The 27,246-nt window shown below is 38.0% G+C and overlaps 6 protein-coding genes across 9 annotated transcripts; 2 read left to right on the top strand and 4 right to left on the bottom strand.

Moving 5' to 3' along the window:
- Window positions 1-243: 243 nt before the first annotated feature.
- nme3 (NME/NM23 nucleoside diphosphate kinase 3) lies at window positions 244-2,372 on the bottom strand. The gene is made up of 5 exons (XM_087808798.1): window positions 2,196-2,372; window positions 1,433-1,563; window positions 1,241-1,342; window positions 818-930; window positions 244-760 (listed from the first exon to the last, which is right to left on the bottom strand). The coding sequence occupies exons 1-5, from the start codon at window positions 2,263-2,265 to the stop codon at window positions 643-645; spliced, it is 534 nt and encodes a 177-aa protein (XP_087664924.1). The 5' UTR covers window positions 2,266-2,372; the 3' UTR covers window positions 244-642.
- A 360-nt stretch (window positions 2,373-2,732) lies between these two features.
- mrps34 (mitochondrial ribosomal protein S34) lies at window positions 2,733-4,218 on the bottom strand. 2 transcript variants are annotated; one of them, XM_087809302.1, is made up of 4 exons: window positions 4,160-4,218; window positions 3,411-3,768; window positions 3,298-3,340; window positions 2,733-3,131 (listed from the first exon to the last, which is right to left on the bottom strand). In XM_087809302.1, exons 2-4 carry the CDS (start codon window positions 3,726-3,728, stop codon window positions 2,842-2,844), a joined length of 651 nt encoding a protein of 216 aa, XP_087665428.1. In that variant the 5' UTR covers window positions 3,729-3,768; window positions 4,160-4,218; the 3' UTR covers window positions 2,733-2,841. The 2 variants fall into 2 exon arrangements, with proteins under 2 accessions (XP_087665428.1, XP_087665429.1); XM_087809303.1 differs by having other exon boundaries at window positions 3,411-3,763; window positions 4,160-4,202.
- A 723-nt stretch (window positions 4,219-4,941) lies between these two features.
- spsb3a (splA/ryanodine receptor domain and SOCS box containing 3a) lies at window positions 4,942-10,547 on the bottom strand. The gene is made up of 7 exons (XM_087809730.1): window positions 10,459-10,547; window positions 9,391-9,575; window positions 9,138-9,318; window positions 8,774-8,958; window positions 8,606-8,708; window positions 8,378-8,503; window positions 4,942-6,701 (listed from the first exon to the last, which is right to left on the bottom strand). The coding sequence occupies exons 2-7, from the start codon at window positions 9,514-9,516 to the stop codon at window positions 6,310-6,312; spliced, it is 1,113 nt and encodes a 370-aa protein (XP_087665856.1). The 5' UTR covers window positions 9,517-9,575; window positions 10,459-10,547; the 3' UTR covers window positions 4,942-6,309.
- A 718-nt stretch (window positions 10,548-11,265) lies between these two features.
- On the top strand, window positions 11,266-13,924 carry polr3h (polymerase (RNA) III (DNA directed) polypeptide H). Its single transcript, XM_087809156.1, has 6 exons — window positions 11,266-11,505; window positions 11,753-11,849; window positions 11,929-12,015; window positions 12,876-12,939; window positions 13,028-13,256; window positions 13,509-13,924. The coding sequence occupies exons 1-6, from the start codon at window positions 11,395-11,397 to the stop codon at window positions 13,557-13,559; spliced, it is 639 nt and encodes a 212-aa protein (XP_087665282.1). The 5' UTR covers window positions 11,266-11,394; the 3' UTR covers window positions 13,560-13,924.
- Window positions 13,925-15,397: 1,473 nt separating this feature from the next.
- Window positions 15,398-19,455, top strand: csdc2b (cold shock domain containing C2, RNA binding b). 2 transcript variants are annotated; one of them, XM_087808831.1, is made up of 5 exons: window positions 15,398-15,610; window positions 16,143-16,204; window positions 17,150-17,481; window positions 17,959-18,081; window positions 18,385-19,455. In XM_087808831.1, the coding sequence occupies exons 3-5, from the start codon at window positions 17,300-17,302 to the stop codon at window positions 18,545-18,547; spliced, it is 468 nt and encodes a 155-aa protein (XP_087664957.1). In that variant the 5' UTR covers window positions 15,398-15,610; window positions 16,143-16,204; window positions 17,150-17,299; the 3' UTR covers window positions 18,548-19,455. The 2 variants fall into 2 exon arrangements, with proteins under 2 accessions (XP_087664957.1, XP_087664956.1); XM_087808830.1 differs by lacking the exon at window positions 16,143-16,204.
- A 227-nt stretch (window positions 19,456-19,682) lies between these two features.
- pmm1 (phosphomannomutase 1) lies at window positions 19,683-25,267 on the bottom strand. 2 transcript variants are annotated; one of them, XM_087808829.1, is made up of 9 exons: window positions 25,206-25,267; window positions 25,021-25,123; window positions 24,521-24,638; window positions 23,941-24,017; window positions 23,428-23,519; window positions 23,209-23,308; window positions 22,904-22,979; window positions 20,660-20,775; window positions 19,683-20,528 (listed from the first exon to the last, which is right to left on the bottom strand). In XM_087808829.1, the coding sequence occupies exons 2-9, from the start codon at window positions 25,102-25,104 to the stop codon at window positions 20,409-20,411; spliced, it is 783 nt and encodes a 260-aa protein (XP_087664955.1). In that variant the 5' UTR covers window positions 25,105-25,123; window positions 25,206-25,267; the 3' UTR covers window positions 19,683-20,408. The 2 variants fall into 2 exon arrangements, with proteins under 2 accessions (XP_087664955.1, XP_087664953.1); XM_087808827.1 differs by having other exon boundaries at window positions 25,021-25,119; window positions 25,191-25,222.
- Between the last annotated feature and the right edge of the window lie 1,979 nt (window positions 25,268-27,246).

Here is a 27,246-nt window from a genome sequence, read left to right as displayed (position 1 = left end):
ACTCCAAGGATTGTCTACTTGAAATATTAAAGTATAGTTTTTGTAGATTCTACAAAAAACACACTGACACAAAGATAACTAATTACAAAAAGTACTCTGATAAAAAAGTATTTGACCAAAATTACCAGGTTCTGTGATATAAAACAAAATTACTAGAGTAAAAATGTACCCTGTTCAAAACCAACATATAATGTGACATAATATATACAACAAACTAATAATGTATTTAAATGAGACGAAAACTTGTACAAGTTTCTTTTAAACTTTATTTGATGCATTTGGAGTTAGAAAACATCTTGAGAGTGTTTTACAAACATTTGTGCCAAGAAAACCTCTTTTGATAGTAAATTCAAGTATTTCATTTATATACAAAAATGGCAGAGGTCGTTTAAAATTAGATTATCTGGATTTGCATCATAATGTTGGTCATTTTTACTCAAGAAAGAAGGAAGACATGCTTGTGCTTTGGACAGATTCTTAATTTAACAATAAGTGTAAAAAGAAGTTGCACAGTAATCTGTACAAATCTCTGTTAAAACACTTTTTGGAATGTACTGAGGAGGTATTTGTAAAGAAGAATCCTGAGTACTGTTGATAGAAACGTCATCCTATTATACATCTTGTGTCTTCTCAAAAAGCAGATCAGTTGTAGATCCAGCGGCTGCTGCTGTCGTCCCAGCAGTTGAGCTCATGCTGCTTGAACCACAGAGAGATCTCCTTATGCGCACTTTCTACCGAGTCGCTGCCATGAATGATATTCCTGCGAACCCAACAGCATGTGAGACTTTGAAATGTTCCCTGTGGAACAAAAACTCACCGGCCCACGTCCACACACAGGTCTCCTCTGATGGTTCCGGGTAGCGAGTCTGCAGGATTGGTCTCTCCTAACATTGTGCGGCCGGTCTTGACCACGTCCAAACCCTGCCACACCTGAACACATACGAGTCAGTTACTGTAGCAGGTGATGGAAACAAATGAAACATGTTGAACTCAAAGACATTTCAATTCTTCACCATGAGTGTTGACCTCGAACTAACAAAGTTCTGAAGCAGAATTTGGCTAGAAAAAAAATAGTATTCAATAAAAAACATTTTGCTATTTAGACAGAAATTAAAAACACTACATTAACCAGTAGATAGGTATTCGTTGTTAATAACAAGTGACATTTTTGAAGGTAATCTGCAACAGAAGAATTAACACAGTCATGTTTGACATGGCTAAATAATTCAGGAGAGCTCACCATGGCAACAACAGGTCCAGAGCTCATGTAGCTGACCAGTCCATTGAAGAAAGGTCTACTCCTCAAGTCCCAGTAGTGCTCTGTCAGAAGTTCCTTCGAGGGCTGACGAATAATAATAATAACACTCACGTCAACCATCGAATCCATGACACTTCTACACACACTTCTCTTCAATCAGAACTCCAGGCTTACCTGCAGAAGTTTCAACCCCACCAGTTTGAAGCCCTTCTTTTCAAACCGCCGCAGGATCTCACCCACAAGCCTTCTCTGGACGCCATCAGGTTTTATGGCGATGAAGGTTCGCTCGTTTAAACCCGTCCAGCCTGGAAGCAAGAGTTGGTAAATGTACCCATTAAGCAGTCGACGTAAAACACAGTGTCATTAGAATAGGAATTCAAAATATAACTAAAGATAGATACTTAATTCCTCTGCAGATTGCCTTTTAGGAAATTGGTAACATTGAAGTACATTTTAACAGAATTTATTTTAGAAAATATGACAGATAAAAACAAACCACATCAAACCCTTTGGAAAAGCGAAATAGGAACTTTTAACCAATTACTAATATCAGGTCTGGCCCCATTTTACGAGGCAGTTAAATCACATTCTATTGTGAGCTCAATGAAATGAAGCTGAATTTACAGCGGTAACACAAAGGGGATTAAACTGAGGGATTAGTGGGAAAATATGAGTTAAATAAAGAATTGTAATTTGTTAATAACCAAAACCAAGTTATGATTAAGATATAAAACCACATATACGCATAGGAAATAGTGGTGGGTGGTTGAAGTCAAGTATTATTGAAAGTTGTGTCGAAGTTGTTGCTAACTTCTTTAGCTTGCTTGGCTAATTTATCCTGTCGCTGCTGATGCTCGCACATTCAACTTCTATTGACATTAAACCAGGATCATCAGTAAACCAATAAAGAAGTGTGTTTGAATGGTTTTCCACTGACCTTTCTGGAAGAAGGTGGCGAATAACGACAGAAAGAAACAGATCATTGCAGCCTTCGGACGGAGCCCCATGGATGGTGACGTCACCACGCACGCAATTGGTTAGAGAGCGATTGCTAGTTAGATGTGTTTAAAAGTTAATTCTTGGAAAATTATAAACTGTTATTGCATGGTGAAATGAGCGAATAACCAAATTGACAATATAAACCGTTTTCCAAAGTTCTCAAAACTAGTAGTCCGGAGTCGAGTAGGGGCGGAACTAATGAACTTTTCCAAGCATTTGATTGGTCAACGTCTAAATATGCTGCACCTTGGAACATTTTTTTCCCACCGAGTTTAGGCCAATAGCCCACTGAGCAATGTGTAAATTACTCTTTCCAAAGTCCAAAGTCTGTTGATAAGATGCAAGTAAAAACAACTCATAACAAGAAATGATCTCCACACACAGCCACGTGTTCAAGTCTGTTCAACATATTTCGACTAAAATCAAAGATCTGATTTAAGAAGAGTGTAGTGGAATAAGATGACAGACAAAGCAATTGTTCATGTAACATTTATAGATTTCATACATCAAAAAGACAATCATTAAGCAAGTGACAGCAACGCAATGACAGGAGATATTTAAAATGGTGGTGAAGCTTCATGTTGTCATACTGCCGTCCCCTCTTCTTCAGTTTTGACTTCTTTTTTGCGGTCTCTGGCAGCGACCAATTCCAGGTTCAGAGGCAACAGCGGGTCCTCTGCAGGCGATTCTCCTTTTTCTTTCTTGAACTGGGCCAGCATCATGGCGCGCAGCAGAGGGGGATACTGGACGTAGCGGACGGGCGGATCAGGAGTGGGCATTGCGTCTCTGAATCGTTGCTCCATGTGTTTGGGAATGATGCGCCAATCATGATACATCACCTTGTCCACCTCTTTGACCTCTTCTTCCCGTTTTCCTGTCAGACAATAATTCAACCCATCAGAAGGTGACACCTGAACTGTGACGATGACCAAATTGTAGGCGTTTGAAACCTGGTTTTATAAAGTGAGACAAGGTCAGAAAATGTCTGATCACATTAGGTCAAATAAGGCAAATTCTATTTTAAATACAAAGATTCTTACCTTTAAATGTGAGGAGACCCCAGGCTTTTCCATGATCCACGTTCTTTATCCACAAGAAAGAACACTTGTTGTCAATATAAACTGAGTTGTACAACATTTACAAGTACACTTACCTCTGCTGTGTAATCCACCTTGACCTTAGTGATCTCCCAGTAGCAAGAGTTGCCATGGTCCTCTAGCCAAGACTTTCGGGTGAACATGCGACCCACTCCAAACATTCGCATGCTGGCCATTAGAGAAAAGAGACGACATTCATTGCGAATGTCCTGCCAGGCCAGAACAGGAAGCGTTTTCCCATTGAAAGGACGCTTCATGTTCTCATAGTCCAGAGCGTATTTTTGAGACTCCCGTGGTCGGTTCTTCAGCTCTCTGTAGGCACGGATCGTCCGAGCCATCTCAGCAATGGCACGAATTCGCTTCTTTTTCACCATGATGGAGATGTTACACGATCTTCACTTATTTGCAGCTGCTCTGTACAGAGACATAGCACATTCATTGATGTATACATGTTGTTGTAGACTTCAATAGATCATTTTCAAACACAGTCAATTACATTAACATTACTTTACAACATAATACGTTTAAACCATATTTACGTCATAATCAATTTGTTGAAATGCATATAAAATCGCATGTGCAAGGTGAAACTATTTAGGTCAAAAGGGAATATACTAACTTCAGTTATTTTACCGTTACTGCACTCAATTTCTTCAGTACAATAAAAAAAATAATACGAATGAGTTCTATCTACTATAATGCTCTCAGCGACGTATTTTTACAAGCAAGCAATACACAGTTTTGTTAATATTCAGAAACTCGCGAAGCGTTCGCTATAGTTAAAGAATGATTTTGTTTTTAATACCTGAAGCGAAACTTGACCTCCGCAATGGACCACGTTACTTCCGTCAACGGTACACCGACAGTCAAAAGGCTCCGTGTGTAAACATTTAACATCAGTTCCGCTCTCGCCTCTCTCGCTCTCTCTCTCTCTCTCTCTATTTATATATACCAGTATACATATACATATATATATATACACACACACATATATATATATATATATATATATATATATATATATATATATATACACATATACACATATACACACACACACACCATATTAATATGGTGTAACAGCTATCTGGTTGTATCAAATTTGATAGGTAGTATCTAAGAATGGATATAGATTACCCAAATTTATTTTTAATAACATTTATAGATTTAATTGATTTACCAGTTACTACAATAAACATCTCTAAAAATAAATGTATTGGTTCAAATATACCTCCTAATGTAAGGGAGTATGTGAATTATATATTTGACAAAAGTCAGGACATGAACTACAAGCATGTTTGTTGTTGAAATGTTTAATTCAATAATATGCCCATTATCAATATGAGGCAGAACATTATGTTGAAATAAAACAATAATGTATTAAATATGTCAAATAATGCTAGTACAGAATCAATTCCTCTTGTTAGACAAGATGCTTGTGTTAGGGACAGATGTGCAGTCTTTCTTGTCTCAGAATTGTGGCATAAATTACCTAAAGATACTCTGAGCCTGATCATTTCCCCAATGATTGAGGTGGAACAGGGTCCAAGTTCAGACACCTGTCCTAAAAATAAGAAACAGAACAGATTTGTGCATATTATGTTTAATTCTCAGCTCCACAACAAGAACACACCAAGATAACTATTTAACTGCACCTCTTGTTATTTATGTAAATATGATTGTGTATATATTATATAGCGCAGATTTATCTTTTATTCTATTTAGATTTTCTTTCTCGTTTTTATTTCTGGGTGTTTTTATTTCTCTTGCTGTTGTTAAACCGAATTTCCCCTCGCGGGACTAATAAAGGTTTTCTGATTCTGATTCTGATAAAAAAGAATGCTGACAAGCCCAAAGGCAATTAAGGGCTTTCATATACACGTGTATCAATCGAACATGGTTTAGAAGACACGCAATTCTCCTAGTTAAAGTCAAACAGTTAGTAAAAGTGCATCAATGCAAATTTTATACAATGAAATAAATCCAAAACCGACAACATTTAAACTCTTGGCTGTTATTCATTACCGACTCCATCACATGGGATCAATCACCTGCTTAAAACTTACAGAACTCTTCTTAAAAAACAAATAATCACAAGTGTATTGTATTGAGCCTTAAGACTTTGAGTAGGTCTACCAGAAGAGTTTGAGGTGGAACAGCAGTTGAAAGTGTGACAGTAAATTGAACAAACGAGAACAGAAAATGAATACAGCAAAAAAATATACTATTTTGCAGTGATTGTCAGCGTTAAGTTTAAGTTACAAGTCTACTCAAAAAGCACAGACGGTAATCAATAAATGTTGATCTTGTTATTTTTAAATACCTCACAAAGGTTAACTTAACATTTTCAAACCAAAAGAACCCTGCATATTTTCCCAATAAAAAAATTAGTGACATAAATGTAACAGATCTACAAGACTCACTTGAATTTGTGGCAGCGTCAATGATGTTATGAATCAAAATATACAGGAATATCATAAGCGAAAAGAAAAAGGTTGGAAAATGAGGTTCACATGTTGTTGGAAATACTGCTCTTTCAAGAAGTAAAAATGTTTGAATGAAGTTGCAAAAAGGTTTGCAGTCAGTCCAACATAGATTTTAGTTAAAAAAAAAAAAGAACAATTATTTAAAAAGGAGTCGGTGACTTTGCAACAGAAACTTGCAGATGTGAGAAACCAGGTAAGAAATTGTATTGACAATCCCCTTATTCGAACGCTATAGGTAAGGAAACAACACTGATGATGGATCAGCAGTTTTAGGGACTGTTCTTTTTTTTTTTTATATCAGTGCCGTTGGTTTAAGCCGTGTAAAGACTGTCACAGTAAAAATGCAAAGGCAGAGGTTCTGCTGTCACAGTTTCTACCTATAATTGTTTGTGAAGACTTCTTTTGCAGCTACTGGAAAAAAAAAAATTGAGGCATGAAAATGACATCCATGAACCAGCCAGTGTTGAAGTCACTTCCAGCGACATCTCTTCCTCTGGCATGCCTCTGGGTCGGACGTGCAGCCCTCCGAGTCACTTTCAGACAAGGACGGTCCAGCAACAGGAGGAACTACTAAGCAAGGAGAGGGCTCTGGGTCATCTGTGGAATCTTCTGTGTACCCACTGTTGAGACTAAGGACCCAACCCAGTTTGTTGTGCAGTTGATGACGAAGGCCTGGCGGCAGCGGCAACACATCAAGTGTGTCTATACAGTCAGGGAGCAGCTGGCGCAGGCGAGCGCAGCACAGGTATAGCAGTGAGGTGGGAGCAGAACAGGACCGGATCACCTTCATGCTGCTTTTTGCTGCAGTGGAACAGGCCATCGGGTAAAACTTTTTGTTCTGGAGCTCTGTGGCTGCAACACCTGCGCGAATGATAGAGACGAAAGTAAATTAAAGACAAAACATTAACACTGCACCCATGTCAATAAAAACTTTACAGTTACCGTAGTTAATTAAGCAACTAATGTTTTGGTTTAAGTGTATTAAATGGATCTTGGCTTGCTAGAGATGAAATAATGGCTAAGTGAAAACACTTTTCGGCTAAATGACAAAAATTCCAAGGTTGAGTCAGTACTTGGGTGACTTAGGTCAATCCGTCAAGCTGAGCATGAGAAACCTGGGTGTTGTATTTGACAAAGATGTGTCTTTTTTAACATAACCAAACACACTCTGTCCTGATTGGTCAAGCACCGAGGTTTGTCACGCAGTGCCATCAATCCTAGAAGTCTCCCCCCTCCAAGGGAACTTGCTGCTACTGGAGGAGCGAGGACCATTATGATGTCATAATGGGCCTCTTCTTCCTCTCATTCTCTGAGATTTCAGATGGGAGAGAACTTTATAAAGTATAACTTCAAAACATCATCATGATGAGGGACTTACTGCATCTTGGAGAGGAAACTTCAACATTTGAAAAATTTGAGTCGGGAAAGTAGGGTTTTTACATTAGATGCCCTTTATCAAAGTATTTGATGTAATTGGGCCCTGGGTTACCAATATGGTTAACCTCTCCCTTTCCACAGGGGTTTTTCCCAAAGCATTTAAACATGCCATTTCGGAGCCTCTGCTCAAAAAGCCAGGCTTAGACCCAACTGACCTCAGTAATTTCAGGCCTATTTCTAAGCTCCCTTTCTTGTCCAAGATCTTAGAGAAGGTGGTGTCTGAGCAGCTGTCTTTGTTCCTGGATCAGAGGGACATCCATGAGAAGTTTCAGTCTGGCTTCCGTAAACATCACTCTACGGAGACAGCTTTACTGAAAGTGTCCAGTGACATCATGATGTCGGCTGACTCTGGTAAATTCACTGTTCTGGTTCTGTTTCCTTCAACTGAGAAAAATCTCTAAACTTATGAAAATGTTGTCACAACATGATCTGGAGCTTATAATCCATGCGTTTGTGTCTTTCCGCCTGGACTATTGTAACAGTTTGTTTTCATGTCTTAACAAGAAAGAGCTGTCTCGTCTGCAGTTGATACAGAACTCTGCAGCGAGAATTGTGACACCCTCTAGTAGAAGAACTCACATCGATCCTTAAATCTCTTCACTGGCTTCCAGTTTCTTTCAGGATCAACTTAAAAATTCTGGTTCTTACTTTCAGAGCTATTCAGGGTCAGGCTCCTCCTTACATCACTGATCTGATCCAGCCTTACACCCCAGCTCGGGCTCTGAGGTCTGTGGAGCAGAATCTACTGATGGTTCCTCGCACACGGTTCAGGACCAGAGGAGAGAAATCCTTCCAGGCTGTTGCTCCTAAGCTTTGGAACGATCTTCCTCTCTCTGCGCTTGATGGAGTCTACTGACTCCTTCAAGAAACATTAAGACCTTTTTATTTGTTCAGGCTTTTCCTTGATTTTCTGAGACTCCTGTGTTGTTCTCGGTGTTGTCTTGATAAGTTTAGAGTTTTGTTTTGATTGTTTAAGCGCTTTGTGACCCTGGTCTGGAAAAGCGCTCTATAAATATAATGTACTTACTTACTTAAAAAGCTCAAGATGCCGTTGGATAAATAGACTCGGGTCATTAAAACAGTACCACAACGTTGCTCACCTATACATTTGCGATTCTTGAAGAAGGTGAGTGTGCCGTGCCACGTGTCTAAATGGACTCCAATGATGGAACCCTGTCCGAACCGTGTTGAGAAGTTCATCTTTTCTCCTTTATGATGCAGCAACCCTGGATGGAAGAGGTGGAATTAAATTGATGCAAGTAAGGTTGAACAAGTAAGGTAAGGTAAGGTAAAACTTTATTGCTGTTGTTTAATTTTTTTGTCGTTACCGGTGTATGAAAGCCCCCAGCTATTGGCATCTTTTCCCAGTAGGCTGCAGAATGCATGTCTGTACTTGTCCAGATTGACGTCGGAAGTACCGATGCCAATCATCTATACAGAGAAAGAATACGTTTATGCATTTTAATCTTCTTTTTTGTTAGAAAGTGCAGTTTTACCATGTCTGTTCCATACACTGATGAAGTCATCTTGATCTCCCAGAAGTGCTGCCCATCTACCAGTTCTTTGGACCCTCGGATGGCGGCGGTGCCACAGCTGTACTCTGAGTGGAAGTTAACTTTGCGATCGTCACAACTCAATAAGGCTGTCGATCGGCTGCCGACATCCCAAACCCAGTCAAACTCTGCACCATACAGATTCAAGGTTAATGTTATTGCTGTGCTGCAAATAATAATTGTTTACTCTGCACAAGCTCCAGGTAAGAAGGTAGCTTCTTATATTCTTATAGTTTAAAATGAAGCCATGGAGGCAATACTGTCTGACGCTAGTAATGCATTTAAAACGTCTTCGGCTGCATCTTACCTTGGTCGTCCTCTCCACAGTGACAATCTTTCACAAAGTAGAATCCTCTGAGACGAGTGTTGTAGCTGGTTTCAGCCTGAGAATCACAGCGGCAGTAAGACTCTCCAGTGACCGGAACTGCACTGGGCACTGGTGGAACCATCACTGGGGAGAAATCTGCTTCGGAGTCTGAATCACTGAACTAAAAAAAAATAAAAAAAAGTATTAATTAACAGAGATTTAGCATAAAAGAAATCTGAAAAAGACTGCTCACCTCCAGACGACCATGATTCCAATCCTCAGCCTCGGAGGCCAACACAAGCGCACGTGCATCGGCATCCCGTTGAAAACCACCCCAAACATGTCGCCACGCACGACTGTTTCGATTTCTTCTTGACATTTCCTTACAGTCTCACCAGGGGAAGACAATACTCTGTATTTTGGATAGCCCCCGAAAATCTGGCAAATAGATTTTTCAAGTCATGAGACTTTTGATGAATCCCTTTGAGATATTATACTGTATATCTGGAAACTTTCTTCTTAAATAAACAAATACATGGAACTGGCTGGACACAACAATCATTTGAGCTTTTTTTGAATTAAAGCAGAGAAATGGCTACAAAGGTTTCTTTTGCAAAAATACCTTTATGAACAACGTCAGTTGACAAGACATCTGAATAGCTTGACTGTCACATGATGTACACTATACTTATTCCTTTTCACCTTTGAGTGACAGACATCTCATAGTCTAACTCGATGGCACAACCAGGTGTCTGAAAGACATCAGACTATAAAGTGTGCATATACATATAGACATAAAGAACAAAACACATAAGCTTGGAAGATTAATACTGTCACAGATGCCTGTTGAGTAATTCAATTAATAGTTGAACTAATGTACTTGACGATGATATACACGACATTGAAACACTCATTATATAAATAACTAACCAGTCAAGTCAACAGCTATTTTTCTGTCTGCAAGACACTCATGTTGAACATAATAACACATAAGGCTGATCGCTGGAGGCTCTGAGATGTGGTGACTCACTAACATATGATGCTGTTTTGTTCGCTCGTAGAATACAACAAACGCGCTAATGCTAACCAGCATAAGTCAGCAAAGGTCGTATTTTCCACATCACAACTAATACACTATGATCTCTGTACATTACAATTACGTGTAGTTAAGTATGCCAGTAATATCCTGGGTCAAGCGATAAGGATGCTAAGAGCGTATAACTAGCTAGTTAGCTTGTTTATGCTGCGCGGCTATATTGACAAGTAGTGACAACGTTACCTATTGAAAGAAACATTCACGCGCATAAACCAACACAAATACCATCAATGGCGCTGAAGTATCGATTCATCGACAGGTAACGAAGAAAGAGTCTTGACTGCGACCTACTTCCCAAGAATGTGAGCGTAAACAAAAACAGGCGGAGAGAAGGAGGTCTGTCTCCTCCTCCACAACTTATTTATATCACACTGGTGGAATCTACAGTCACAACTGTTGCTGGCACTTTTAATAAAAAACAACAACAAAAAAACAAGTGTTCCCATACAACTAATATTAAGCGTGAAATACACTGTGAGATCAATATAGTATATATTGAATTTAAAGTGATCAGGGCAGAGAACCATTATGTGACATCACATGGTACTGTTCATCTCACATAATGAAGTGTTATTTTTTATTTACAGTCCAACTTTGTAGACATAACTAAATATTTTAAAAATATTTGCGCTGAAAATACAATTCAATTTAGATGCTGAACATAGGGACACTGTTAAATGTACTTCATTATATGATGCAGCTTTAGAAAGTGTTTTATTTTACTAAAAATAATTGCTGAAAATTTATTATTTTATATATATTAATTAGAAAAACAACAAATATATAATCTATAATCTATAATTATAATATTTAACAAATGTTTAACTTCGTTGAAAAAATTAAACGTATGCTGACATTAACATGATTGAACAAACAAAATGAAGTGAAAAGGGGTATTTGTTAATGAAGAATGCATTTGAGAGATAAAGTAAAGTTTTATTTGGGAGTATCTATTGAAAAATATTCTGACGCGGCGCCTTTAAATTTTGCGACCTGTCGTAAATCGTACATACTGATAGTGTCACGCGGTGGTCGACTAGTGTTGTTATACCGATTTGAACTTGAATTAAGTTGAGGGTTTTCTATACCAAGTGAAGGATGTTGTAAAATAGCATCACACAAAATGTCTTGAAGGACTGTGTCTAAGCGTGTGTGTTCGTCATGTTTGTGTTGGTGGAGATGGTTGACACGGTCAGGATTCCTCCGAGGGACTTTGAGAGAAAACTGAATGATGCTGTTGCCGAGGAGCTCAACAAGAAACTAGCGAACAAGGTTTGTTTTTGTCCTAAAGTAGCAACAAATAAATTGAATCTGAGGTAGAACTTGTATCTAAATACGGTTACTAAATCTGTCAAACGGAACCACATTAAGATTACATTAACATGTAGGAAACAAACTATGATATAAATAAAATGTATCATAACTATTTTGATTAATACAGAAGTCACAATAAGAGCTACGGGTGTAAGTATGTTTCTTTCTTTTTTTCAATCGATCAGTCTTTTTTTTCTCCTCGCAGGTGGTCTACAATGTGGGACTGTGCATTTGTTTGTATGACATCACTAAGATGGATGACTCGTACATCTTCCCTGGAGATGGGGCCTCACACACTAAAGGTAGAATAACCAACACCAAGTCAATATAAAGGGGAAGTTTCTATTGTTAATTATTCAATTGTAACCTAAATTATTTCAGTTCATTTTAGATATGTTGTTTTCCACCCATTCCTTGATGAGATCCTGGTGGGGAAGATAAAATACTGCAGTCAAGAGGGAGTTCACGGTAAAAATGTGTTCATCATTTAAATAATTTTGTGTCTACCATGTTATGATCTACGTTTTTGAATTATAGAAGCAGTCTATTAGTGGTAGTTCAACTTAAATTCAAATTTCACTGATTTCCTACTCACCCTCATGTTGACTAATGGTTTGTATTATTTACAGAATAATCCTTTAATTGTTTTAATTATAGCCAAAAACAATTCTATTGTAATGTAGTGACTGGCACTCAGTCATCTTCATCAAAATTGGCACACTTGAAAACATCCAAATATCTCCATTGTGCACTTATTTATGTTATCTTGTACTGAAGCCTTCACATGAGGAATTGTTCTGAGAAGACTTTAATAAGTTTGTATATTTTAAGCTTGTCTGTGGCAGAAGTTCAGTCTCGCAGCTCCTGCCTGTAGTCTTTCCTCTTTCAAACACATTGCAAGTGACAATGTGTATGCGCAAGATTTAGGCTGATGGCCTCGCTGGGTCTGCTAAAAACAATCTATATATATATATATATATATATACATATATATATATAAATTCCTCATGTCGAGGCTTCAATACAAGATTGGTGTTACAGACGAGCACCACTGAGTTATCTGGGTACCTTTGGATGAATACGACAACAGAGGACTAGTCGCTACATTGAGATGGACTTGCATTTATACTTATAACTCCCTATATTCCCAACCCTTAGTCAACATAATTGTGAGTAGAAAATATCTGAAATTAGATTTTTGGTCCAACTAACCCTTTTGTGAGTTGCTTCAAACATTATAAAATGATCACAGATGCGCAACACGTGTCTAGATTTAGGTATACGATCCAAATATGACCACATCTTTAACACCACTTCTGTTGTTTCAGTGACGATGGGCTTCTTTGACGACATCCTGATCCCGCCAGAGTCACTGCAGCAGCCAGCAAAATTGTATCCTGAAAGAGACTACTTTGAGATTGTTAATACACTAAAATAGATAGAATTGACCATTAAAACTTTTCCTTAGCCAAATCTTCAGCGATGAAGCTGAGCAGGTTTGGCTTTGGGAGTATGAGACGGATGAGGGCGCTCATGACCTCTACATGGACCAAGGGGAGGAAATTCGTTTTCGGGTGACGGATGAAATCTTTGTGGATACATCCCCAACAGGCCCAGCAACAGATCCTACTGCTCCTGCCGAAGCAGGACAATCGACAGTTGCATTGCCAAAAGAGGAAGAGAAAAAAGAGGCACCCTTTACTCTGATTGTAAGAATAGATCATTTACAATACAATAATTTCATTTGACTCCACATGGATTTGATGTTCCAACTGGGATGGGATGATGCAAAATGATTTTAATTACAATATAAATTCAATATTTTTTAATTTATAAGGGAAATCTTAACCTACTTTAATGAATCCTTTCGGTTTAGTTTTATTTTTTAAGTTGGCTGTGCAGTATTTAGTTAATATGAAATTGGTATGTCCACTTTTGACCTTTCTTTTCTGTTCTGACAGGGGACAATTTGTGAGCCAGGACTTGGACTGCTGTCGTGGTGGAACAATTGATTCCCCTCTTGTGATTGCAAATGAATCCTCAGGAGGCCTTAATTTTAAGCCACTTTCTGTGTAATAATGGCTTAAAAAACAGGCTACTCGTCGAAAAACCAGAGACTCTTGGTTGCTGAAAAACGAAAATCGTGACTTCCTCAGAGAAGATACTTAATAACCTGACAAAATGATGGTCTGTTGAAGCCAAATGTATCAAGTGACTGTAAAAGCTGACAGTGAACGACAGACATTTGAACTATACATTTCTTGACAGGACTTTTTTTTTCATAATTATGTGTTGACGTTTTAATGTTTTGCCTTTGCTGTTAATTTGATGTAAGAAATGCATCATCGATATAATTATTAAATGGGATTTAATAGAACTCTGATTGTTACATTCTCTTACACATGGGGCCTGATATACAAAGAAGATTGTGGATTTTCTACTAAAATGGTCAAACACTCAAATCCAGGAGATGGTGCATGTAAAAAAAAAATTCAGATGAATCTGCACGTGCACACAAATGCAAACAGTTTTTCTTTGTACATCCCAGTTAACGTGGAATTAATTGCAGACTTAAATCATTTAGATTAGCCAGAGTCTGTGAGTCTATATTTTACATGCAGGGTTATTGGCGTAAATAGTTAATTTACAGAGACGACCAGGGGCTTATTTAAAACATCTTAAAATGGAGTTAAACAAGAATAAAGCTGTAAATCAGTAACCTAATGCACTGTGATGACAACGTGAAGATGGTCTGATCGTCTGAGCCTCTATTGACGCAGCTGCAGACACATGCAAAGTCCTATGACATTTATAAAATAAAGCGTTTTGTTTACGAATCAAAAAAGAACAAATCATGTGACGGTGTATTTACATAAGTGTTTTTTCAGTGAATAATTGAATATCCACTTGTGTAACTACAAACACGTGTGTGTGTGTTAATTTTTGATTAAATATTGATTGTTAATGTAACTGATGTGAACATCTGAACATGACTAGTGAGGCTGACATCCATCAGAGTAGTAAACAAGGACGTACGCCACCTACAAACGTGTCGGGAAGTCCAAAATATCTCTCTCCCAGATTCGGTGGTTGAGAGGTGGGGGACACCCTGGACAGAATGCCAGTCTGTCGCAGGGCACACAACGACGGACAACCAATCACACACACACACTCATACCTCAAACAATTTCCCCAAGTTCAACCTCTATGTTCTTTGACTGTGAAATGAAACCGGAAAGGTCACAAAATGACTTCCTCCCGACCTGGAATGATGAACCATGTATTTATGGACTTTTATAAATAGCTTTGTGGTGCAGATGTAAATCTAAACACAGAGGACATAATGAAGTTCCTTAATGCATTGAAATGGCCAAATCTCTGTAGAGAACAAGTACATTGTTTAGACAGGCCCGTATCACCAGAGGACATCCGTACAGATGGGTTTCCAGTGGAATTATACAGACACTTCTGGCCTGTTATCTCAAATCTATTCATTTGAATGAAAATAGAATTGACATCAACAACTATATTTCCCTCATCAAGAAATACTGCCAACAATATCTAACCTTGACCCATGTCAACTCACACACACACACACACACAATAAAAATAATAATTTTAGAAACATTAGTTGGCTAGCTAGTTAGCTTTAGTTAGCTATGGCTGAATATATTCATGTTTGCACAAAGATGTTAAGTGCGACTTTATTATTTAACCATCGAAACAAATTCAAACCACGTGGTACTTTGGCACATCACCGGAAGTGTGGATCATCAATCGTGGATCGTCAGCAAGAATTGTTCCTCATATAGAAAGACCACATGACAGAGAATAATGGACGTCATTTTCTTACACACACACACACGCACACGCAGTCGCATCACGCCATCGGAATCTCCAGCAGCTGCGCAGTCTCAGCCGCGCACACGTCGTCACGTCAGGGTTTTCCGCGGGTCTGCGCGGATTTATTGGACTTATTTATTTAACTAGTTATATAATAACGCCTGACAACACGCTACCCGCGCACGGAACTGGATGTCCTCTGTCTGCTAGCAGAGCCGAGGTAAGAGACGTTTCTATGGGTGTTTGTGTGAGGATGAGGATGATGGTGAGGATGATGATGATGATGGTGGTGTGGCTGCACAGGAGGTGTGTGTCACTGTAGTGCTTTGTTTTTGGACGAATCATACAAATGACTAAAACACAGCCAGTCTAGCACACAACTGCCCAGTTGTAACAGCTAGATATTTTAATATCTTTGTCTATTTTTTATTTTATGGTTGTTCATTTTAAATTAGCATTAAAATAAATATTTCAAATGGCGAGAAAAGCTGTAAAACCCCGTCCGGTTTATCTTGATTACCAAACGTTATTTATATTTTAAAAAACAAATTGTCCCTTGATTTAGATATTATATATATTGTCTTGCGCATACAGATGTTGTGTAAACTGGCTCCCGTGTCACGTTGACCCATGACTCGGTCAGTATTTGAATCCGTCTTTAAGTGAAGTTACTATAGCTCTATGATGCGTCACCATCATGGAATCGATCAGTTTGCTTTCATGCTCTGACGTCACTGACACCCACTCAACAGTGGTGGCTTCCTGCAGCTGTTCTGACGTCACGCGCGTGCCTGCCACCTCTGCATCATCGCGTGTAAGTGGAGTGGGCGTGCACACACACACACACACACCCGTGCGCACAACCTCACACACTCTGACGTTCGCTAGTATTTTAGAAAAAAAAAACGCATAACACAATAGAAATACGCACAACAGTATTTTAAACAGTTTCAACGTTACCTAAACACAATCAATCCAATCTTAGAATGACAAATGGCAAAAGGCAATTAAAATAACAAAACATTAATACAATTAATGGTAGGCATACTCTCTGTAAAATCCATAGTATCTATTCTGTAGTTTTGAATCAATTTATTCAGCTGTATATGTATAAAGGATAACTCATCTGGTCCATCATTTTCTTGTTGTTTTCACGAGGTAGTACTCTTTATTAACAGAACGTATCTACAAAGTAATGATGATTAAACTAAGATATTTTTGAATGAATTTTTAAACCTAATTTAAGCTTTGTGACCCTGGTCTAGAAAGGCGCTATATAAATAGAGATTATTATTATTATTATTATTATTATTATATATGTTGTACTCTTTCTAGAAAAAAAGCGACGATAGGAAGGTATACAAAACAGATTCTTATCAATGCATGGTCTTGTTCAAACAATTCTCATTGCCTGGTCAAGGTTTCTGACACTCTAGATAATAAAAACTATTCCATCAACGTCTGCTAACACAACCTAGACGACCTTTTCCTTGATTCTCTGGGACTCCTGTGTTTTTCTTATGTGTCTTAGTCTTTTAAAGTACATATTTTATTGGGTATTGTTTTGATAGTTTAAGCGCTTTGTGAGCCTGGTCTGAAAAAGTGCTCTACAAATATTACTTACTTACTTTTTTCATTTTTCACTGACCACTCATGTCTCTTGCAAGCATCTTTTTCACAGACCGGACACCTCTGCTCCTCTGTCAGATTTGAACTCATGTGACATCTCTCTGTTCTCCCTCCGTCTCTCTCCTCACAGCGAGTCCTCTCCATAGACTCAACGCGACAGCGCTGACCCAAATATCCGCCCAACTTGTGGCCACACTGAGCAGACCCTCTGCAGGAGACCGACCTACAGAGGAACCAGTGAACATCAACAGCCTTTTTTTTGCCTCCTGTCACATTGAACATGGCAGACCCCGGCCTCACCTCGCCGTCCAACACCCCGCTGAGATCTCCGAATGCACCGCTCACTGTGTCCTTTCCCTTTCTGAGGGAAAGGAGTGGGCTTTGGGATGAGAAGAAGGACAAACCCCTGCCACGGGAACTACCCAGCCCACTGCCAACCAAACGCACTCGAACCTACTCAGCGTTAGTTGCATTCCTATTTCATTTGATGCTGTAATACCTGTCTTTTAGGGGTTAAGAAATCGATTGGCACTGATGTATGAAAACACACATTTATAAGGCTATGGGAAATACATATTTAAAAAAAAGAAAAGGAACTTATTCTCCACATTTCCAAGAAGTGTATTTCCTCCTAGTCTATTCCCTCCTTATGTACTTCCTTGAATATTCAAGCCTCATTGATTTCCTCCTCACAATAACACGGCGGCACATGTGGGGATTTGGTGGATATTCAGCTCGCTCCCATGCTGAAAACTCTAACCAATCATTTTGACATGAGGGGGAAATAAATGCGGAAGATATAGAGTTGTCCGAAATACGAACATTTCGAAATACTTACTAGAAAGACTTACAAATTTATTTATTTTAATTCAATTTTCATTTTCTTCTAGAATGTATTTTCGATGTGACTCATTTTACTCTCTTCTTCTTTGCCTGCAGAACTGTGAGAGCCCACTCAGGTCCAGTCTTTAAAGGTGTGTGTAAGAACTTCTCCAGGTCACAAGGTCACGGCTTCCTAAAACCATCGCATGGAGGAGAAGACATCTTTGTTCATATCTCAGAGTGAGTACAAGTGCCAGCCATGGTCACAGAGAGCTAACTAGCAAACACCTTTTGGGATATGGATTCAGTTTAAGCCAAAGGCAAATTCATTGGTTTCCTGGGAGAAGAAACGTGATACGTGACCCAAAAAATTGAAACAAAAGGTTGATACTTGACTTTTCATAGCTTTTTTCATGTTCCACTGAGGTTATGCGGGACTAAAGGGTGAACGTCCAACATGAAAAAGATTTCAATTATTTATTTTTCTTTTTAAAATTCTTATTCTTACTTCTTATTAATATTTGTCTGTTCTTTCAATTCCAGTATTGAGGGGGAGTACGTTCCTACTGAAGGCGACGAGGTCACATATAAAATTTGCCGGGTTCCCCCAAAAAACTTAAAAGTGCAGGCTGTGGAAGTCAAGATCATCCATCCCAACCCCGTAACAAAACACGAGACCTGGTCTGGACAGATCATCAACTCGTAGATCTCAAGGACTGGTACACATCCTCATATTTGTCTTTATAGTTTGTATGAGGACATCACGTCTCAGAGGGCCTTGTTTCTTCCTCTCGAATTGTTGAATAGTTCAATGTATGTTTCCAATTCAGGTGAGATTCTCAATGCTGGTTTTAAGGTGATTGGCAGCTGTATTTTGGGTTCAAAAGGTCATACGTGTATTTTGTTAATGTGCTAATCAACAAACCGAAATCTGAGAACTTCCCTTTTTTCCTTCTGTTATGCCCTTGTTTATGAGTTCAGCAGCTGTTCACATGATCTTTCAAAGTCAAACTGTTTTGGCACCAAAATGCGTCTCAGAAATAAATATAGTGTGCAAGAGGCAAGTTAACTTTCGGCATTATTACGGTAGGGTTGATCAAATCGCTTAGATTTTCCCTTTTGAAGTTCAGTCCATTCCTAATATTTATAGCACAATATGCAGCATGTATAGATAAACAAAAAAACATATAACATATTGTTAAAATACAAAAGCTCATATTCACAGTTGTATTTTATTTGACTTTTTTGAGTCACTGAAAGATGCACTGAAAGTGTCATGTTTTTAAATTACAAGAGGATTTAAATCACTTATGGATTTTTAAAACATGTAACCGTTTGATTATTGAAATAGCATTTTTAAAAATGTGTTTGACTTTATTTCTGGCAGCAACTGTCCCAGAAATGTTTGTAGATTTGCTGTGTAACTCTGTATGTTGTATCAGTCTTTTTATTTTGATGATGTACTGTAAATGCACCGTCTCTGTGTCACTGCCTAACACTGTTGAAATACTGTCACAGCCAAGGATGCGTTCGTGTGTTGTTGATGATGATGATGATGATGATCTGCTTCTACTGAGCCTTGACAGAACATTAAAAACAATAACTGATTCTCAACCTTTTGTCGTCTTTTTTTGGAACCGCTTTACTAATTGACATCATTTTGTACCAGTTAATTAAGTCTATAAAACACAGTTAGCATCAAAGAACACAAAAAAAAAACACATTTTGTAAAATAATGTTCAGAACTACTAGTTAAAACATTTAAAATGGTAGGTGGTGGTGGGAAGTTGAGATACAATCATCACCGAAAAAAAAATACATGAAATGTAAATACAAATACATTTGATGAGCGAGTTACCACTTTTAATCATCATTAAATAAAATACAATTTCACAAACAACCTTTCATCAAAACTTAAAAAACCCTATAAAACTAATGACAAAAATGTTTTTGCATATCTGGAGAGTTGCAATGACACATTTGGCATTCAGTTCTGTTCTGCAAGAGTTACAAACACAAAACATTCAGTTCTTAAGATACACATAATAAATATAAAACTCATTTTTACAACATCCCAGCCAGTGTTTGTACATTATCATGATAACGATTCAAGAGTTTCTCCTTCTTTACAAAACAAACCTAAACCTCTTAGTAATTCTGATTCTGCAATAATGAAATATGAATATTCTGTTGTGCGGTTAAACACTACTAGTCAAACAGTAAAATATACAATTCCACAGCAGTATATCATATTGTGGTAATTAAAAATAAATGTGTGTGTGTGTGTGTGTGTGTGTGTATGTATGTATGTATGTATGTATATATATATATATATATATATACACACACACACATATACATGCTTTAGGCGTTTTCCCTTTGCCACCATTTCACAATTAAAATATGTATATATGTGAAATAAGGAAAATGTTATCTCCCTGTATTTGATAAGAACATTAAAAAAAAACTATGTAAAAATCAGCAGTAGTAACTCACAGCAGAGGCTGCTAACTTGCATCAAGGTCTCATGTGTCTGCGCAACTCTAAGGGTCCAGTCCTCAACACTATCATTTGGGTGGAGAAGTGTCAAAGAAAAGCTGTCGACAGAGTCGTGCCGTGTCATCGGGAGAGTAGACGGTGAAGCCGATGGTTCGTGGGTCGTTGAAGATTTCATAATCGTTTCCGCCCTGAGGAGAGTTTCACACCATTATTTCTGGAATGAATGGTTTTTCCGTCACAATGTAGAGAAATTCAATAATGCAAATAAAGATTTTGTGAAGCATAGGGAAGCTAAATCATATATTAAACAAGAACTCACATTTGATGTCTCATTGCCAAAAAAGTAGATGGCATCCAGACCTTCGCTCTCAAGCAGCTCCAAACACAGTCTCTTGTCCCAGCCCTCCGGGAACACGTCGAAACTGATGAGACCACCTGAATGAATACAATTCATCATTGTACACTTCCTCTCTGGACAATTCTGACTGAGAAGGTCAAGCTCGCTCGCCATCAGGTCAAATGGGCAGGTTTGTAAAAATGACTTAAATATTCGTTTAAGGCTGTCCATCTATATTTGTGTTTCCAGTTATTGACATGAGTCCTCTCTAATCTGCCAAAGTATTCCACAATCAGTGCTTGAATTGTTGTTTTTAGGTAGCATTTAATGGTGTTTTGTTTTCCACTCAGCCAAATGTCAACAATCATCTTTGAACCTTGGAATCTGTCTTTACAAAGTCCTTAGCCAACAACCCCCTGATTTGGACATTTAAGTCCTCTCTCCCTTTAAACGGTCAGATGTAGAGACAACAAAAGCATTAAGCCGATCAGAGTCCAGTCTGCCGCACACGGCCTCCTGACACCTTCAGTCTCTTTACTCATCTGGGCTTCAGCACATTTGCGGACAAACAACCACACGCGCAACCAGCTACACATTAACATTAGTAGAATATTCCCATGACCACAGTAAAGTATCTTGATCACATCACTGTCAACCAGCTGTGTTCACCGAAATGTTCCGTGTCAGATGACAATCCATGATGCCTAAAATGATCCCTTCTCATGTTTAGAAGAAAATACAATTAAAACTGTTCTGTATGTAGTCTGTTGTTCTTCAATATTCACCTCTATTAAAGTGTCAGTGTTTTCATTTCCCTGATCTTGCTAAACAGGACTTTCTACCTCCAACAATCTAGCAGATTATCAAGATTATTTAGAAAAGTGTATTGTCAAAACGTTCATGTTACTCTTCTAAAATCTAATGAGATTAGCCAAAAATCATCCACATACTGTACGTTCTTTCTTCTCTCCTACATTTGCTACATATGAGCTATCTGAAGTTAACTTTTGTAAACGGTTATAGTTTCTGTAGACAGTTGCTTCATTACTTTACTTATTTTGTTCCATATAGATTGTTTGAATCACGTCTTGGTTTTTATCTAGATAAAAGGTTATAGATCATTTAAATTTTAAGATGCAAAATATTAAAATATCATCTTTTGAACGTTACATTTTGAAATATAGAGCAATTAATACATAATATTTTAGCTGTGATTCAAAAATGTGATTGTCAAAGGTGCAGGTCCATGATGCTATAAATCCATAATTATCAAGTTACATCAAATCACTGCAATTGATCTTTTCTAGAAGATGTAGACTACTAACCCGCTGCAAAATACAATAACATTTCCATGTAGACGTTTAGAGAAATGTATAATTGAATCTTCATATTTTAACCATCTCAGTCACATGACATTCATACTCCTGTCATTCTCTCAAACAGGGCAGGCCTAAATAAATGACTGGATCGATCGATCAATTATTTTTGTCCAGCATCAATAATACATCCATCAAAAAAAACATTCATAAATAAATACATGTAAAAACAATCAATAAATAATAACATACAAAACATAAATGTTCATGGAGCTCTGACAGTAATTCAAACTAGCTGCTGCTGCTGCTACTAACTGAATACTGTATGTTAACATGATACACCGAAGATAAAAGTATAGACTACAAATTAATCTCAATATGAAGTCACAACCTCATTAAAGAAAAAGAGAAAATGATATAATAGGAGATAAGAAGAAGATCCTGTAAATACAAACCATGACAGTAATGAGACACTATTCAGGGAACTTTTCTTAAAACCCTTCCTGGAAAAAAACAAGCACATCTGTGCCGCTTGTTTTTCCTGATTGTGAAGCTTCTACGTCATCGGTGGAGGATAACACCTTGTCCGGCACGTGGACAAACATGAGAGCACTCACTAAGACTTCATGCTGTTATTCCGAGTGAAGGTCATATTTGTGTTGGTGTAAATATGAGTAGCCGAGTGTCTGACATGCACACGTCTATTTTGCAAGAGTAAGACAAGATGATCCATTACTTGAAGGTATTTCGCAGTCAAACAAACTGCTCAAATAGGATATAAACATAAAGTATCAGCTAATCTCAATATTATTTATGTAATCCTTAAAAACTTTAGTGTACCTTAATGATAATTGATTTCCTCGTTTTAAAGCCTGGTGTCCTATTAAAAACATGAGTCAAGATCTCTTACCTCGAGTAAACCGGAGGCCTTTTCCTGCAAACTTCTCCTTCAAGGCGGCGACAAACTTCTCCCTGATTTTCTCCCTCTGTGGGAATTGAATTTTAAGCCAGGTCTTAAATTGCTATAGAGCCATCGGTCAGGTTGCAATTCCTTTTTTCCCCTTCTTAACAGCTTCTTTGAAACAGCTTTAACAGGAGTTTAGCATGGACTTCAAGAACATCAAGTGCTGAACATTATGTACATTCTTTTGTTTTGATACTATGTTTTCCACAAATTATCAGCTGAAGTAGCAATAATGCGCTTTTAAAAACTACCTTGTCGATTTCAGAGAATTCTATCCGTTCCTCGAGGGTGCAGCTGCGTCCAATGGGCGATATGTTAAGCATCCCATTCCTGAACTCGATGAACGTTCCCCTGCAGGTCACAGACAATGGAATTCTTTTCACATGTATTTACCACTCCACTGTTCAAACATGCACATGGATTGAAAGATTCAGCATTCCTGTAGTTTGTTTGCATGCGTGTGTCTTGACCTCTTTTTGGGTAGTTTTATGAGCCCCATGTAACTGAGACAGAAGTTGATCAAATCTTGCAGCAGCTCCTCACCCAACTGGTTCTGTATGGCCTGCCGAAGGATCAATAAACCACAGATTTAAGACTTAAGTAACACAGTTGTCATGATTTATGTTACCCCCCCATAGACAGTTAAAAAAGATATAATAGATTAGTTCATGTTTTTTGCTAAAGCTAACACAATACAGATATCTATGCATTGGTCATAATTAATTGTTCCACGGTCTATAGGTTTTTTTTAGGTCTGAATTATTTTGATTGAGATCGGACATCCAACATGTTGATGAGGTTGACGAGGCACTTTTCTTTCTAAACAGGTTCAAAGAACGATATATTTTGGAAACACACACCCGTCACCCCAGATGAACTTATATGTCCCAAAACCGGATCTCATTGCTGACAAAATAAACGAGCGGTGTGATGTAGTCGAGGACGAATGAAGAGTAATTGTAATCATTAAAATGCTTACTTACATGTTTTGAGAAGAGACTTCCATCTTTGTACTGAACTGTCCCATTCTCAGCAAAAACATAGTCGAACTTCTGTATGACTGAGAAATTAGAACTCGCTTGTTACTTTGCATCTGCATTTATAACACAGATTGTAAAAATATTAAAGTCGTCAAGTCATTGCATTTCTAAAAGACTCCTATCTACGGCTCAAAGCTCCTGCAGACAAACATGAGTTACCCGCTGGCCAGAAAATATATCTGCATTTCTCTCGGAACCAACTATTTATTCATTTGATTTCCCTGTTTTAACTTGGAGGAGGTTGTTATGCCTGCAGTTACTTGCATTACTTAGTAACATGTTTAACCATTAAAAACTGCTGAATAGTTCACCAGGTCAGGCCCAGCCTGTCGTCAACGTTGACACTTTTTAGTGGCTTAAGCAGAGGTTCATCTGTGAGTTTTCTTCTTATCTATGCCACATGGTGAGCATCTCTGTCCACCCTTTGGATGTTTTTCCATTGAAGACAGAGGCCAACAGTAGACGATGACCGTTGCATAAATCCTCTGGCGTTCATGAGGATCTTGAATATGTTCCTGCTCACCGTCATCACCATCTCCAAGCTGCTCTGCTATCTTGCAGTAGTCTGATCCTCCCACTACACCGATCTTCACTTTCCTCCTCAAAGTTTGAAAGAAGTCATCCAAGACCGGGTCTATTTTCTGAAGAACAACAAAAGGCACAGCTTAGAAAATATTGGGTTATATCTGAAAGAGAACAAACCAAGCCTGCAAACAGAATCTGCAGTAGACTTGTATTTCAGAAAACAATTGAAATTAAATTGAAAAAAAACTAGCGATCTTAGACAAGGAACTACACACTCAAACACAGATTGCATGATGTGTATGAAGACAGTGTGTTCTTTTTCAAAATGCGTTGCACAGTTGCAATCTTTTGAAAACACACACCCCTCACCCCAGATGAAATGACAAAACCTGATCTCATCGCTGACAAAATAAACGACAGGTTATGTTGTGGTCGAGGACGAATGGAGAGGTTTATCATAGAATATGATCCTAAAACACGTGCAATGATGAAGCTCACCTCTCTTGGTGGCGTCAGGGTTCCGTCCACGTCAAACAAACACAGCGTTTTGCGATCAGAAGGAAATAACTTTGATGCCTCCATGCCTTACTGTAGACGCTGTATATACAATAAACATATTAATAAATAAAAACGATACGACCAGCTTCTGAGAGCTCTTCCTATAGGACCTGCGACTTTCCTGTTTACCGGGTCGGGTTTGGCTGCATAACAGCTGCTCTTCAGTCACAGCGTGTAGTGAACGAGTCACGTGTCTTTTGCGACAACTAATAGCCAGCCAATCACAGGTGGCGAATATCATGACGTAGAGAAATGGGAGGGACAACTCACGCTCTGCAGCATGAGTTGAATTTAACCTAAAACTGAATGTGTCGTCGATATTGATGGAAAATTAAATTAATTCATTCATTCATTAACGGAAAAAGGAAAAATCTCCTTCAATATTGGATTATTTTTCACGCAATTATATAAATATCCACAAGGTGGCAGTGTTTAAGGAGCTTTATGGATAACTTGTCATTTCTACATGTTCAACGTGTTAAACAATCATACTAAACGACTTTTATTATTTATAAAGATTACATGAGGAACCACAAACCTCTTTGGATTTAATAGGTTGATATTAAATTGTTTTTCCAATTAGACATAGCAATACAGCAACTATTCATAAAAATAAGAACAAGAACAAAGAGAAATACAGAGAAAGAAAAAGATGATACAATCTAAGTCTAAAGATAAAGAACATAGAAAATAACAACGACAAAGGATACAAAGACTAACATAGAATAGAACATCATGATACTTTCACTATACCTGCAGTTTACAAAAATAATGTGCTTAGTGTTATCAGTGTTGTGAAACTTAATCACTGGAGGCTAATTTATGGCCAACTTATGCTGGTAAATGTAGGTTATCTTTGTTTTTACGTCTGTGCGAGGGAGTGCTGATGACGGAGATATTCGGCCCCAATGACAAATCATCATTGTTGCAAAGGCCAAACAGTCTAGTCAGGTGTCGTCCTGGTCAATAAGTGACTCAGCTAGTTGCGGAAGTTATTAGTAACCCACCAATTGATTTGGTTGAGATATAGTAAAGAGACTAATCATTAGCTACATTAGTGCCTGCATGCTTATCTAGTGCTGACCTCAGTCGATGTCTTCTCCACGGACGGCAGACAACTTTAACCTTTATTCAGTTGACAAGCTTCAATTTCCTTGTTATTGTAGCTGATCTTGTTGAAGATTTAAAAGGCAAACAGTTAGTTCCTGTGATCAATTATATCCACTTTGTCCTACTTTGACCAGGTCCTAAGTCTGTGGGTACGTAATGATGTTATAATCAGTAACTATAAAAACAAATCAATGATAAATAAATCTGACATTAACAGATGACAGAATGGTAAAAGCTAGTCCCTTAATATTCATTAACTTATATATATTTGAACCCCTGTCGACAAATAAGGACACACACAATCTATACTATAGATTGTGTGTGTCCTTATTTGCCGTATAGATTCTATACAAACATGTTACAGTACCATATTACAATAAAATATATCAGAAACTTTTTTATACCCCTTAACAAATACAAATAAGACTTATTTTGACCTTGACAATCTCCGAATTTAAAACATGATTATTGATTGACACAAAGAGATGTTTTTTTACGTACATAAGTTTGAGCTTTAGGTTTTATGGATCTTAATTTCATTAGTTTCTTAACAAGTCATACTACGATTGCCTTTGTCCTCAAAGGGCCAGGATGGTGCAGGTTATGGATCCAAACCACATATAGTTGAACCAATAAGGCTTCTGAAGAATGTAATCAGTTGACTTTTAATCAGGTGTTTTCTTGTGTTCCTTCGACTCAAGAGATCAATAGTCTCCATTTGGTCTGTTGAACAATCCTTGTCTTGACAAATTGTCTCAATCCATCGTTTGTCTCAGATCTCTGGATTAAAGGAGTCTGGGTCTCAAAAGTCTTGCGGGATAACTCAAGATGTTCATTCTCCGGCTTTCTGAATGTCCAAATATGAAGCCTATGGCATTCAGAGCTTGCCTTGTCAGAGTTTGATCTACCTCACAGTTTTGTTCTATTTGCGAGTTGTTGTGGCTGTTTTATTCCAGAGGTGAGTGTCCAGCCCATTGTCATGGCAACGTCATGTTATGCTTCACCAGAGGGGGTCTCATGTGGTCAATCTTGGAAGATTAAATTTGAGGAGGAATG

Source organism: Callionymus lyra, chromosome 15, assembly GCF_982586985.1.
Source record: "Callionymus lyra chromosome 15, fCalLyr1.hap1.1, whole genome shotgun sequence".
Lineage (NCBI taxonomy): Eukaryota > Metazoa > Chordata > Actinopteri > Syngnathiformes > Callionymidae > Callionymus > Callionymus lyra.
Note: the sequence above shows the minus strand (reverse complement) of the source record. Positions and strands in the feature narration are given on the sequence as shown.